This window comes from Suillus subaureus (assembly GCF_016647635.1).
Source record: "Suillus subaureus strain MN1 chromosome Unknown BJ212scaffold_3, whole genome shotgun sequence".
Lineage (NCBI taxonomy): Eukaryota > Fungi > Basidiomycota > Agaricomycetes > Boletales > Suillaceae > Suillus > Suillus subaureus.
Window position 1 is genome coordinate 808,364 of NW_024538559.1, and position 12,455 is coordinate 820,818.

Below are 12,455 nucleotides of genomic sequence, written 5' to 3' on the forward strand. Positions count from 1 at the left end.
GCATTGGAAGATCTGGGTCAGAAAGGTAATTGTGCCATTCGCTATATTTCAGCTGAAGAAGCTCGAAATGGTTTATCGGTGCTACTCAAAGGAATCTTTGGCGACATACATCATTGGAAGCTGACTCTGCCTTCGCGCGTAACATCGATTCGGTGTCCCGGGTTCCTCGCAGTGCCATACCGTTTGGCATGATCAGCAAGGAAGAAGGCATAAGCGCTGAATACTGAATATTGAATGAACCGGCGTCGTGATTCCCTAACACGTGTGGCATCAATTGGTTGGTATCGTTATCAAGGGCACTCAATGCATAGCTTCTATCACCCTGCAGGTTGTTCCCTCCCAGGGTACACCGAGCTTTGCGTACTATTTACGTCATTCAGCATCATATCGTTGACATGGACGTGGCGCGTCATAACATCGAGACAAGTTGCACCTGGCCAAAGCGCGCAATGAGAGTAACCCGGGGCCAATGCCGGAGGAATGTCACACAAGGATACCCCGCCACAGCAAAACTGCCATTTTGGTCAAAGCGGATCACGAGCCTGGGCAGTCCTGTCAATTCTATTATCTCCGAATCTCCGATGATGGTGGAGCTTTGAGCTAAAAAGGGAAAACCGATTAATCTCCCCCTCAATCAAAGTTTTGACGCTCAAGGGAACAAATGGGTGCCTTTCGCGTGATGATTGTCCAACATGAACAGATATGGCGATCTAGAGTGCTCCCTGTCATGGCTGTGAACTCAGGACTCAGGACTCAGGGATCATTTGCATGAGTTTGTTCTATGCTTTACACGCCTTAAAGCTGCAATGGAATCGAAGCAACGTTCCCCATACAGTCCGTGAGACTTGCCAGCACTCTAAACTATCAGAACTTGAATCCACCATGTCATCAGCAGACAAGGATGGCGTCAAGCCACCATCGCCATTCTACCTCGGCGAAAATTCCAAGCGAACCAAGGACAAATCTCAACAGCATCATAACTCCACTCCTTCAGTTTCAAACCTCTCTCGTCCATCCACTGCAGGAACTGCTGCAAGTTCCATCGTCAACCCTTTCTCCCCACCTGCCAGTGTCATCAGCTTTAGCGTTGATCCCGTAAGCAACGCGTCGATGCCCATTGCAGGACAACATGAGGGTCTAGAACCTGTACCTCGTCATGGCGTGACGGCACTTCCTCGCAGTACATCGTACTATGGCACTCGCCCGAACACTGGGGATAACCCCAGTCGCGTAGCCTCCGGTATTCGTCTTCGTGAAACTTTCGCAGCACCGCCAGCTCGTCCTTTGACAGCAGTCTCAACCTCTGTGAGCCTGGCTCCGAGCAAGACAACCCGCATGCGTTCTACCATGCTTGAAGATCCAAACACCTTGGACAAACCTTGGGTGACTACGAAAGACCCATATGCGAGGATTGCCTATCTCTTGACTTACTCGGTAGCATTCCTTGGCATAGCAGCTTCTGCTGTACGATGTTACTTTGGTTATAAGAGCGTACCATTGATCACTGGTAACTTGTGCATGGTGTTGGATGAAGATTTTACTTCCGACACCGATACGACTTTCGGACCTAACGGAAACTGGTTCCGTGAAGTGCAATTAGGCGGATTTGGGTCAGCGAATTTGTACCTTGGGTGAACCGAAACACTTACTCACAGGTCTTCCAGGAACGGCGAGTTTGAGATGACAACGTCGTCATCAAACAATTCGTACACCTCCGACGGATACCTTTACATAACCCCTACCTTGACATCGAACATGATCGGCTCGGATGCTGTGTTCAATGGTTATACATACAACCTTACCGATTGCACATACAACGTGACGAACCCGGAAGCAAATCCGGGCTCAACAAACAACACGGGCTTTGACGCCACTGCCTACTACCGATCCTGCGGTGCAGTAAGCAATAGTACTACTGGCGCGATAATCAACCCTATACAAAGCGCGAGGATCACCACACGCAACTCAGCTAGCATCCGATATGGCCGTGTTGAGGTACGAGCCAAGGTTCCACGGGGGTACGTATCACTCTTTTTTTAATTCTGATGTGTAGACTGACCTACCATTGGCTCCCTGTAGTGATTGGGTGAGCATTGTACCGTCAGGACAAGACCATATTACTTACTGACTGGCCCTGCAGCTCTGGCCTGCCATTTGGATGCTTCCTGTGAACAACACCTACGGACCATGGCCAATGAGCGGTGAAATTGACATCATGGAATCACGTGGAAACGCTCGCAGCTATCCTGATCAGTGAGGCATCTGATCACCTTACGGAATCGTGATTTGCTGACCGGGATTGTATTGCCGATCTCCCTGACAGGGGTATCGACTATGTCCGCGGATCACTCAACTGGGGACCACTGTCATTCTTGAACGCCGTATCCAAGACTTTCGGCTGGTGGACACAGAGACGCACCGACTACGGGGAGGGCTTCCACACCTATGCACTGGAGTGGACAGAGAGTTTCCTGTGAGTTTCAAATTTCTTCCGAATGTAGGCAATCCTCTGACAGATTCGACAGTCGCATTTACGTTGACACTCGTTTACACTATATGCTTGAGCTTTCGTTCAACGAGCCCTTCTTTTCACGTGGAGACTTCCCCTCTGTGGTCCAAAATGGATCAGAGCCCATTGTTCTGCAGAACCCTTGGATCAACGGGACTAATGCGACACCTTTCGACCAACGTGAGCTCTTATGAACAGTTATGAAGGTACAATATTCTGACCTCGCCGATCGACACACAGCATTCTATCTCATTATTAATCTTGCCGTTGGCGGGACTAATGGGTGGTTCCCCGATAACGCGGGCAACAAACCATGGCTGGATAACTCAGCAACAGCCATGCTCAATTTCGCGCAGGCACAGGATACATGGTACCCCACCTGGGGTTCAGATGGAGAGAGTAGTTCGTTCGTTGTGTAAGCCGTTTTGGTGCCTTGACGTGTTGTTCATCTTCTGACATTGAGATGTCGCAGGGACTCCGTCAAGATGTGGGAGCTGTGTTAGTCGAGCCACTGAATACCTTGGAGGATTTGAGATTTGCACACACCTCTTCATGTTAGACTTACCTCGACCATACCACGTGGACACTAGCATAGTGCCTTGCATATCGTTGTAATTCACTCCTCCTGAGTTCTTGTCTAAATACCCATTATAAGTTAGAGTTTGTCTCCAATAGTCAGATCTGGAAATAAAGAAGATGGCTGTTCCTTCTTTGATCGAGAGTTAGCATCTGGGTATAAGAAGAAGAAACGGGAATTCGCTCCACGATTCGTTAGGGGGGACGAGTGATACTTCAGCGAGGGACTGCGAATCACTTGCATCACGGATAAAAGACAAGTTGAGAAAAAGAGCCGACTGACAGAACCTCTTCGAAGTTCGAGATCACGGTGCCGGTGGGGTGTAGGAATCTGTTGTGGCGTGTGACAGTGATTGCAGAAACACAGCCACCTGAACAATTTGCGTAATTGACTTGATCTCTGACTCTGAGTCTCAAGCAACTCAAGAGAGTCTCCCTTCCATAGGACTCTCGACTAGGAGTACAGACAACCACGTAGGGGAGTGACAACGTTGAACAGCTCAAGGAATATCCGATCGATCATTGTATTCACGATGCGTGTGGGTCTACTACTTAGTACTCATTCAGCTGGACAGACTTCAATTCAGGAAGGTCGAACGAGTATCGGCGAAACCACTGTGGCGTTTTGACGCGGCACTCCATGTTTACAACCGCAAGCCCAGGATAGCGTTCTGAAAGCTGCGCATCCGGTTCAAAGCCTGTTATACATAGATCTCAGCCTTGAACGGGGGTTATGGGCTTTGGCCTCTTCAATACACATCGAATTTGTCACCGTAAGTTCTTGTCTTTATCCAATACGCAGCACTGCTCCAGGCTTCTGCATCAGGGACAAAACGCCTTGGGCACAATGCAAGGTATATCATAATACACCAGCGTCCTCCGTGCCCACCGCATCTTCCATTGCTGGCTAATCAGGATAACCCATACTCGTATGGAAGCCTAACGTACTCGACTCCAATGTTTATCCCGGATGGCGGTTCTTGATTGTACAGCTTTGCGGCTCGTTCAAGGTATTTGCTAGATCATCAAAAGGGGTTTGCTGAAATACAAATGACGAAAGAGTTGATCTTTGTTCGGCACAACTACTGCTACCACCGCTGGCACCGCGGACCAGATCTACATGCAAATGAATTACAAATGCACATCTGATTTGTGCATCATGTGCATGGTGAATGGTTCTTGATACCCCGTTTACGGAAAGCCAGAGGAGTCGTCTGACTGTCGTCATGTCAGTCGGCGGTCCACGTATCGGTATAATCATTGATCAAAGATATACACAGCCCCGATTAAGGGACACCCTCGGGGCTGCACGGACATCAAGTATATACTTAATGGTATTGTACCTTCCGAGGCGCAATGTCCAGGACAATAGTGTGTCTGGGCGTAAAGGGGATACGATGTGTATCATTTGAGTGCTGACGAGTTCGAAGGGGAATACAGATGATGAGAGTTGATGGCGAGAGCTTTGAGCGACTTTGGTGGATAGACTTCGAATAATTCGAGGAATTCTTCGAACGGACTGAAACGTTGACTTCTGAGGGGAATTGATTTGCTGGAAATATGAAAAATACACGGGGGCCTGCATATATGAGGAGAGATCTAAGTGTTGCCTTGAAAACACGATGGCGAAACGTGAAGGGGAAAGGCATCGGTATAAGTGTCAAGGGAAATGAGACGATAATCAAAGCAAACAAAGCAATGAAAGACGCTATGAACGAAGTGTGAAAATGTGAAGAGGGAGTCAGAATCGTTGAAGTGTTTGATGCAGCGCACGTCCATCGCTAGCCATCCTTACAAGGCCATCAAATATTAGATTCGTGACCAGTTCGAGTCTAATCAAGTATAACGGACAAACTGCAGACTTTAACAGCACTGTGGGTAGCTATAGTAGATACATGGAAATGATCCTACTACCCACAGTGATAGAGATGATCGATGCATCGACGAGGATGGATGAGGATCGATCATAAAATTCGCAATCGTCCATGAAGGTTTTACATAATGTAGTATCTTACATAATTCGAACGAGGCCTTCGATTTTAAATTGGAATGCCTCAACGAATCACTATGCGCAATGTGCCTAGGCTGCTTAGTTACTTAGAGTCCGTTCGGGAGCGCTAGCGATTGCAGAAATTTAAAGCACCTGCCAATTGCATGCATATCAAAGCAAGGCCAGAAGTTCGCAACGCGAACTCGTAATTGCGTATCACCCAAATTCGCAGCCTGCCATCTGGATGTAATTATCATACTACATCATCAGCTGTCTACAAGTTAAATAGAAAAACATAAGCAATGCTCTGAGAGAAAACACGAAAGCACAAGGTTACTGTATTGTGTACATTAACATGAACGTTGACGGCACCACCATGAATCTAGCTCGAGATGAAAGTGTATGCTCAAATGGCTAGAGACGCAAGATTGAAGATAATGATCCACGACCAATCCTGCACAAACCAACGCTGCGCCATGACGACCTGCCTGTAGTACAATAAGATATCAGAATCAGCTCGTGGTGATATCAGTTCAACGTACTGTAAATTTCTCCCAGCTGTCTTTAGGATCATTATGATCAAATGACCATATGTGCCAGAGACAGAGGAGGAAGGGCGCAATGACACTCATCACGTAGAATGGGAGGTGCTGGTCGTTCAAGTACCCGGCCCATAGAAGACATGCAAAGAAAATGACATCGAATACGCTCAATGCTAGACGAATGCCATCGCCAAGACGGACCGCCATGGACTTGACTCCAGCCTTTTCGTCGTCCTTCTTGTCCTGAGATGAGTAATTAACACCCATGTTTCCATGTAGAATTAAATGGACTAGTTACCTGACACGCGTAGATAGTGTCGTAAAGACACGTCCAGCTAGGGATGCACCGTCAACCTCTCGAAGAAAAAATGCCTTGCTAGCACTTACCAGCACGACGCAACAGCGACGTTCAGGATCATGCCCCAATCGAACTGACCCGTAATGGCCACCCACGTGAATGGGACGGCCCAGCTAGCAGCAAAACCTTGGAACTAGATAAGACAGTAAACAAGTTTTGATTTCAAAAAAGCCGTACCGAGGTACAAAGACGGCCAATACATCCAACGCTTCATCAGGGGATACGTCCCGCCACAAGCAGGGAGTCCAACAAGACCAAGTGTGAGACTGAAGCAGCTTATCAGAGATGTCTTAAGACTAGTTGAATGGCCTACTCACGCCGTAGGGCCAGCAGTTGAGAACATGTAAAAGATGGCAGCAACGAGCACGAACAGAAGAACCGAGGCCTCTGTCATAGTGACAGCTCCAGACGCGATCGGTCGGCCTTTCGAACGTTCTGATTGAACAGCGTCAAGAGATTGGTGACGGTCAGGACGGAATTGACATACCAACTTTGCGATCGAAGTCGCGATCAAGCATATCATTTATGACACAGCCCGCACTATGTACCAGCGTGCCCAACAATGCATAGAACAAAGTGTTCATGATGACCTCATTCATGGGTAATGCAACATGGTATGATGCTGCCAGGGAGCCCCACGCTAGGTACGATGAATTAAACCAACAAGTAATGTCCCACATGCATCTTCTAACTCACCAAAAGGCCAGAACATGAAGTCGGACCCCACTGGAAACCAGTGAATCCTGGTGAGCTCCACCAATGATCTTGCCTTGGAGGGCATTGTGACAAGTGTGCAAGGAGGTAAAAAAAAAGTGGAATGGAGGACCAGGTACACTAGCCGTGCTCGTTTTATATGCCTACATGAGCGCTAGGAACGACATCTTCGAATGTGCTGTTAAGCAGAGCCTCCTAACAGATGTCCCTGAGCTTGCAATATTGGAGGGGGGTATGGCATGCTACTTGACATGGGAATTCCTTGTTCTCACTCACTAATAGCATCTTCAATAACGTCTGATTTACGGTGACTTCCCGTAAGAATTCACATCTTTATTCTGTCAATTCTTACGGGAAGTCACCATAAATCAAACGTTCACCTGTAAAAGTTTGAGCGTGCGGTGCCCTGTTACCACTCCGCCATCATTCGGCTGCTAAGTCGCGGCAAAAACTATTAGGTTCCAGCAGTGTAACGTAGGAACGTAATGAAATGACCTCAGGGATGGCTCAAATTCAGGCTCCTTCCCAGCCGCTGTGTCGAGAGAAGCAAGGGCGGCATCCCAGTACCATGATAGAACTTTATGAATTTCGGGACCCTGGTCTGGGTGCAAAAATGTGAAACACCGATCGTCCCGGACTCTTTATATCCTTTGTTGTTGTTTGTCCCTTCGAGGGCATCTATTGGGAGATGTTGAAAGTCTTACGGGTATCACGTGCACCCGGACAATCCAGATACGCTGAATAGGTTTTCATACTACGAGATGGTCACGCAGGTTTGTGTGTCTCATGAGTTCGTGTTTTCACTCTAGCACATGCAATTCTACACAGAATATTTATGCACATCATACATGTGAAAATGTGAAGGGGGAGTCGGAATCATTGAAGTGTTTGACACAACATACATCCATCGCTAGAGGGGAAGCCATCCTTACAAGGCCATTGAGTATTAGACTCCAAGTTGCAACCAGTCCAAGTCTAATGGATGAACTGCAGACTTCAATAGTGCTGTGGGTGGTTATTGTAGATACATGGAAATGATCCTACTACCTGACCACAGTGATAGAAATAGTGTACAGTCAATTAGGAACTGTCTGAGATTCACAGGGTAAATTAGCAATGTGCCCAGAGGCTTCAGATTCACCAGCGTGAATTACAGTAAATTAACAGGTCTGTAAATCAATGCTAATTTACAGGTGAATTAGGTCAAATGTACAGTGAATTAGGGTGAATTAGGGTGAATTACTATTAGGTGAATTATTTCCACTCATCCCAAGCAGAAGGGTTGGGGACAGATGAGGACAGGTTTTTAGCAGCAGCCTTCTTTGTTGGTCCAGAACCTGGGTGCACAGGTTGTTTTCCAATTGAATCGAGCAGTTCATGCAGGTAGGGTACACATAAATTGATACTGCTGGATGCTGCAAGCACAAATGAGTCTTTTTCCACTGTCTTAAACTGTGAAGGAGCAGCTGGACCATCCAACCAATCTATGCCATCATCAAACTCATCTTCCAAGTCCAAGTCTGAGTCCACTGTTCTCACTTCAGGTGGAGGAGGCATTCAACCAGCGGGAGGCAAATCTTTGGCAGGATGCTTGCCAAGGATAGTGGATTCCATATCATGCCACTTGATGAGAGGTTTGTATGGTGTTTTCAATTTCTGTGGACTGATGAGATCAAGAAGAATGCATGAAAATTGTCACTCACATTATAATCAAAATGATGCCATTGTCGGATTTTGATATGATCTTGAAGAGTACCAATTCCCTGTTTACTTTGTTGAGGAGAGTTGAGCCAAGTAATCATTGACATGGTGCATTGATGAGGATGGTTGAGGCCTAGGATTGATTATAAAATTCAAACGAGGCCTTCGATTTTACATTGGAATGTCTTAACAAATCAATTAATCACTATGTGCAATGTGCACTTAAGTTGCTTAGTTACTTAGTCTCTCCTTTCAAGCAAATCATGATGGAAGGAAGGAAGGCAGGCTTGTTTGATTTCTCTGTAGCCAGACACATTGGAGCAACTCTCAATATTCTACATCATCATATGTAGGCAGACTGCATTAATATTTACCAGAGTGCAAAAACTATGCACAGCAAGAGACATGTCACTTTGCGGAGCAAGGTCATGTTGGATGGAAGATAATTTGAAATCACATGAGATAAAAGAACATCATAGAAAACAAATGACCTAGATCTAAAATCTAGAAACTCAAAACTGTAGCAATTCTGAAAGTTCAAAGTGCCAGCCAATTGCTTGCATATCAGAGTAAGGTCAGAAGTTCGCAATGTGAACCTGTAGTTGCATATCACCCACATTTGTAGCCTGCCATCTGGATGTAATCATCATACAACATCATCAGTTGTTTGCAAGTTAGGTAGAAAAACATAAGCAATACAAACACGAAAGCACAAGGTTACTGTAGTGTATGTCAACACAATTGTTGAAGGCATCACTTGAATCCAGCCTGAGATGAAGGTGCATGCTCAAATGGCTAGAGATGCAAGATTAAAGTAATGATCCACAACCAATCCTGCACCAACCAATGCTGTGCCATGACGACCTGCCCACAGTACAATGGGATATCAGAATTAGCTTGTGATGATATCAGTTCAATGTACTGTAAATTTCTCCCAGCTGTCTTTAGGATCATTATGATCAAATAACCATATGTGCCAGAGACAGAGAAGGAAGGGCACAATGACACTCATCATGTAGAATGGGAGGTGCTGGTCGTTCATGTACCCGGTACATAGAAGACATGCAAAGAAAATCAAAAATCACATTGAATACGCTCAATGCCAAATGAATGTCATTGCCAAGATGGACCGTCATGGACTTGACTCCAGCCTTTTTGTTGTCCTTGTCCTGAGATGATGTAATTAACACCCACATTTCAATGCAGAATGAAATGGACTAGTTACCTGACACATGTAGATAGTGTCGTAAAGACATGTCCAGCTAGGGAGGCACAGTTAGCCCCTCGAAAAAAAATGCCTTGCTGGCACTTACCAGCATGATGCAGCTGCAATGTTTAGCATCAAACTGACCCATAATCGCTACCCATGTGAATGGGATGGCCCAGCTAGCAGCAAAATTTTGGAATTAGATAAGACAGTAAATAAAATTTGATTTCAAAAAGCCGTACTGAGGTACAAAGACAGCCAATACATCCAACACTTCATCAGTGGATATGTCCCTCCACAGGCAGGGAGCCCAACAAGACCAAGTGTGAGACTATAACAGCTTATCAGAGATATATTAATACTTGTTGAATGGCCTACTCATGCCATGGGGCCAGTAGTTGAAAACATGTAAAAGATGGCACCAATGAGCATGAACAGAAGAATTGAGGCTTCTGTCATAGTGACAGCTCCAGACGCGATCGGTCGGCCTTTCAAATGTTCTAATTGAACAGTGTCAAGAGGTCAGTGACAGTCAGGACAGAATTGACATACCAACTTTGTGATCAAAGTTGTGATCAAGCATATCATTTATGACACAGCCTGCACTATGTACCAGCATGCCCAACAATGCATAGAACAAAGTGTTCATGATGACCTCATTCATGGGTAATGCTACATGGTATGATGCTGCCAGGGAGCCCCACACTAGGTACGATGAATTAACCAACAAGTAATGTCTCGCATACATCTTCTGACTCACCAAAAGGCCAGAACATGAAGTTGGACCCCACTGGAAACCAGTGAATCCTGGTGAGCTTGACCAATGATCTTGCCTTGGAGGGCATTGTGACAAGTGTGCAAGGAGGGAAAAAAGTGGAATGGAGGACCAGGTGCACCAGCTGTGCTCATTTTATATGCCTACATGGGCACTTGGAATGATGTCTTTGAATCTGCTGTTAATAGTGTTGTTGGCAGGTTACTGCCATTCTGCCATTCGCCATCACAGAACTTGAAATGGTACCAGAGCTAGTGTTATTTAATAGGGACGTTCAAAGTTGGGTTTCAATGCCATTTTCAATTCTGTTTTTGACATTGGAATTGTCCGAAAACAGGTTTCAACTTTGATCAACCTGTTGAACAAACAATGAAACCTGTTTTCACAGATGGCTGAGTTTGAATTTGCTTAACCCTGTACCATGCCTCATCAAACTGAGTGGCAACAAGCTGCAGAAGAGATCTATAACAGGTTTTTAATGGATATAATTGCTGAGATTGTGAGCCAACTGCAGGAGGATGAGGATGGGTATGATAACCATTCAGATTCCAGCTCATCCTCTGAGGACTCTGGCATGGATACATCTAGTGACTTAGCCAGTAGTTCATGCAGCCATAGTTCCTCATCATTGAGCTCCTCATCATCAGATCTCTCTGTGATTGAGTCTGACTCAGATTCAGAGGGGTCTTTAGTGCTTGCCCAGTATATTGTGGACATTGGAAACATTTATGCAACTTGAAACCTCCACCAGCATGTACCCATACCCAAATTAAGTGCACTTCTTGACCTCCTCCTATCTGACTATCAAGTTCACCACCCCAAGATTTTCCACTCATATTTATGCATATATCCTGCTTGCTTTGACAACCTAGTCACTATTCTTGCTCAGGACAGCATTTTCCACAGTCATTCAAATAATTACCAGATGCCAGTTGATTGCCAACTTACAATTGTGCTTTACTGCTTTGGACACTATGGAAATGCTGCAAGCACTTGGAAGGTGGCACTTCAGTTTGGAGTTGGCTTCGGTACTGCACTTCTGGTGACAAGCTGAGTCATGAAGGCTTGCTGTTCCACACAGTTCCAGACTTCAGCTTTTCAGTGGCCTGATGCAGAAAGAAAGGAAACTGCCAAGGAGTAGGTGGAGGAAAATTCATGTCCAGCTTGGCAGGATGGGTGGCTAATGGTCAATGGCACACTGGTTCCTCTTACATGTTGGCCTGGATTCTTTGGTAATGTTTTCTTTGACTGCAGGTCTAATTACTCAATGAATGTCCAAGTATGTTCTCCTTTTCTTTGAGAAGTTTATCTGACATTGTCCTATTAGCTTATATCTACACCTGACCTGTCAATCATTGACTATGGAGTTGGTCTCCCTGGTAGTGAGCATGATGCAACAGCTTTGGAGCAGACACACTTGCCTCAGGAACATCATGTGCTTCTCAATCAAGGTGAATGAGTCTGGGCTGATTCAGCTTATCCTCTGCAAGCATGGTGCCAGTCACTATATAAGAAGTAAGTAACATGACTCTGTACTTAAGAGTACTTAAGGATATATTATATTGATTATTAGGCCTGAGAAAGACACATCACAGAACATCACATTCATCATGTTTCAAATGTCCACATCTGTTCAGAGCATTGTGTTGGATTTCTCAAAGGTTGATGGCCATCCTTGAAAGGCTTGTGGGTTCACATTGATGGTCAAAAGGGGATTCAGTATGCTGGACTCTGGATCACTGCCTGCATTCACTTGCACAGCTTCACAATTCAATATTGTTAAGGTTGTACTCAAGGGATAACTGAATCCGAAGGGCTTCAGCCTCAGCTCGTGCACTGTGCCCCTTACCCAAGTATTGCCCCTTATTTCAGGAAGGCAAGACTAACATGTCTGGAAGGTTGGATGAGTAGTGTAACGGATCTGGACGACTTCCTGATGAGGGATAAGTATTGTAGGGCTAATCTGGATGAGTCCAGACTAGAAACTAACAGTAATGGACTGTTGGAGACAGAGGCAGGTATGGATAGACTATAGGAATCAATCCTAAGTCTTGGAGGGTGATGAGAGTAGAGATACTCAAGT

At 45.6% G+C, this 12,455-nt stretch overlaps 4 protein-coding genes across 4 annotated transcripts; 1 reads left to right on the top strand and 3 right to left on the bottom strand.

Moving 5' to 3' along the window:
• Nucleotides 1-882: 882 nt before the first annotated feature.
• Nucleotides 883-3,012, top strand: BJ212DRAFT_1260735 (glycoside hydrolase family 16 protein; the record flags this gene model as incomplete). Its single annotated transcript, XM_041330131.1, has 7 exons — nt 883-1,610; nt 1,665-2,022; nt 2,141-2,253; nt 2,324-2,473; nt 2,526-2,689; nt 2,750-2,924; nt 2,982-3,012. The coding sequence occupies 7 exons, from the start codon at nt 883-885 to the stop codon at nt 3,010-3,012; spliced, it is 1,719 nt and encodes a 572-aa protein (XP_041198291.1).
• A 2,171-nt stretch (nt 3,013-5,183) lies between these two features.
• Nucleotides 5,184-6,973, bottom strand: BJ212DRAFT_537061 (UbiA prenyltransferase family-domain-containing protein). Its single transcript, XM_041343435.1, has 8 exons — nt 6,672-6,973; nt 6,463-6,615; nt 6,293-6,410; nt 6,153-6,241; nt 6,005-6,101; nt 5,916-5,952; nt 5,618-5,860; nt 5,184-5,563 (listed from the first exon to the last, which is right to left on the bottom strand). Exons 1-8 carry the CDS (start codon nt 6,754-6,756, stop codon nt 5,426-5,428), a joined length of 960 nt encoding a protein of 319 aa, XP_041198292.1. The 5' UTR covers nt 6,757-6,973; the 3' UTR covers nt 5,184-5,425.
• A 970-nt stretch (nt 6,974-7,943) lies between these two features.
• BJ212DRAFT_1295715 (uncharacterized protein) lies at nt 7,944-8,497 on the bottom strand (the record flags this gene model as incomplete). Its single annotated transcript, XM_041332340.1, has 3 exons — nt 7,944-8,227; nt 8,252-8,345; nt 8,393-8,497. 3 exons carry the CDS (start codon nt 8,495-8,497, stop codon nt 7,944-7,946), a joined length of 483 nt encoding a protein of 160 aa, XP_041198293.1.
• Nucleotides 8,498-9,975: 1,478 nt separating this feature from the next.
• On the bottom strand, nt 9,976-10,442 carry BJ212DRAFT_1523753 (uncharacterized protein; the record flags this gene model as incomplete). The annotated part of the gene is made up of 3 exons (XM_041341714.1): nt 9,976-10,097; nt 10,150-10,302; nt 10,358-10,442. 3 exons carry the CDS (start codon nt 10,440-10,442, stop codon nt 9,976-9,978), a joined length of 360 nt encoding a protein of 119 aa, XP_041198294.1.
• Nucleotides 10,443-12,455: the final 2,013 nt, after the last annotated feature.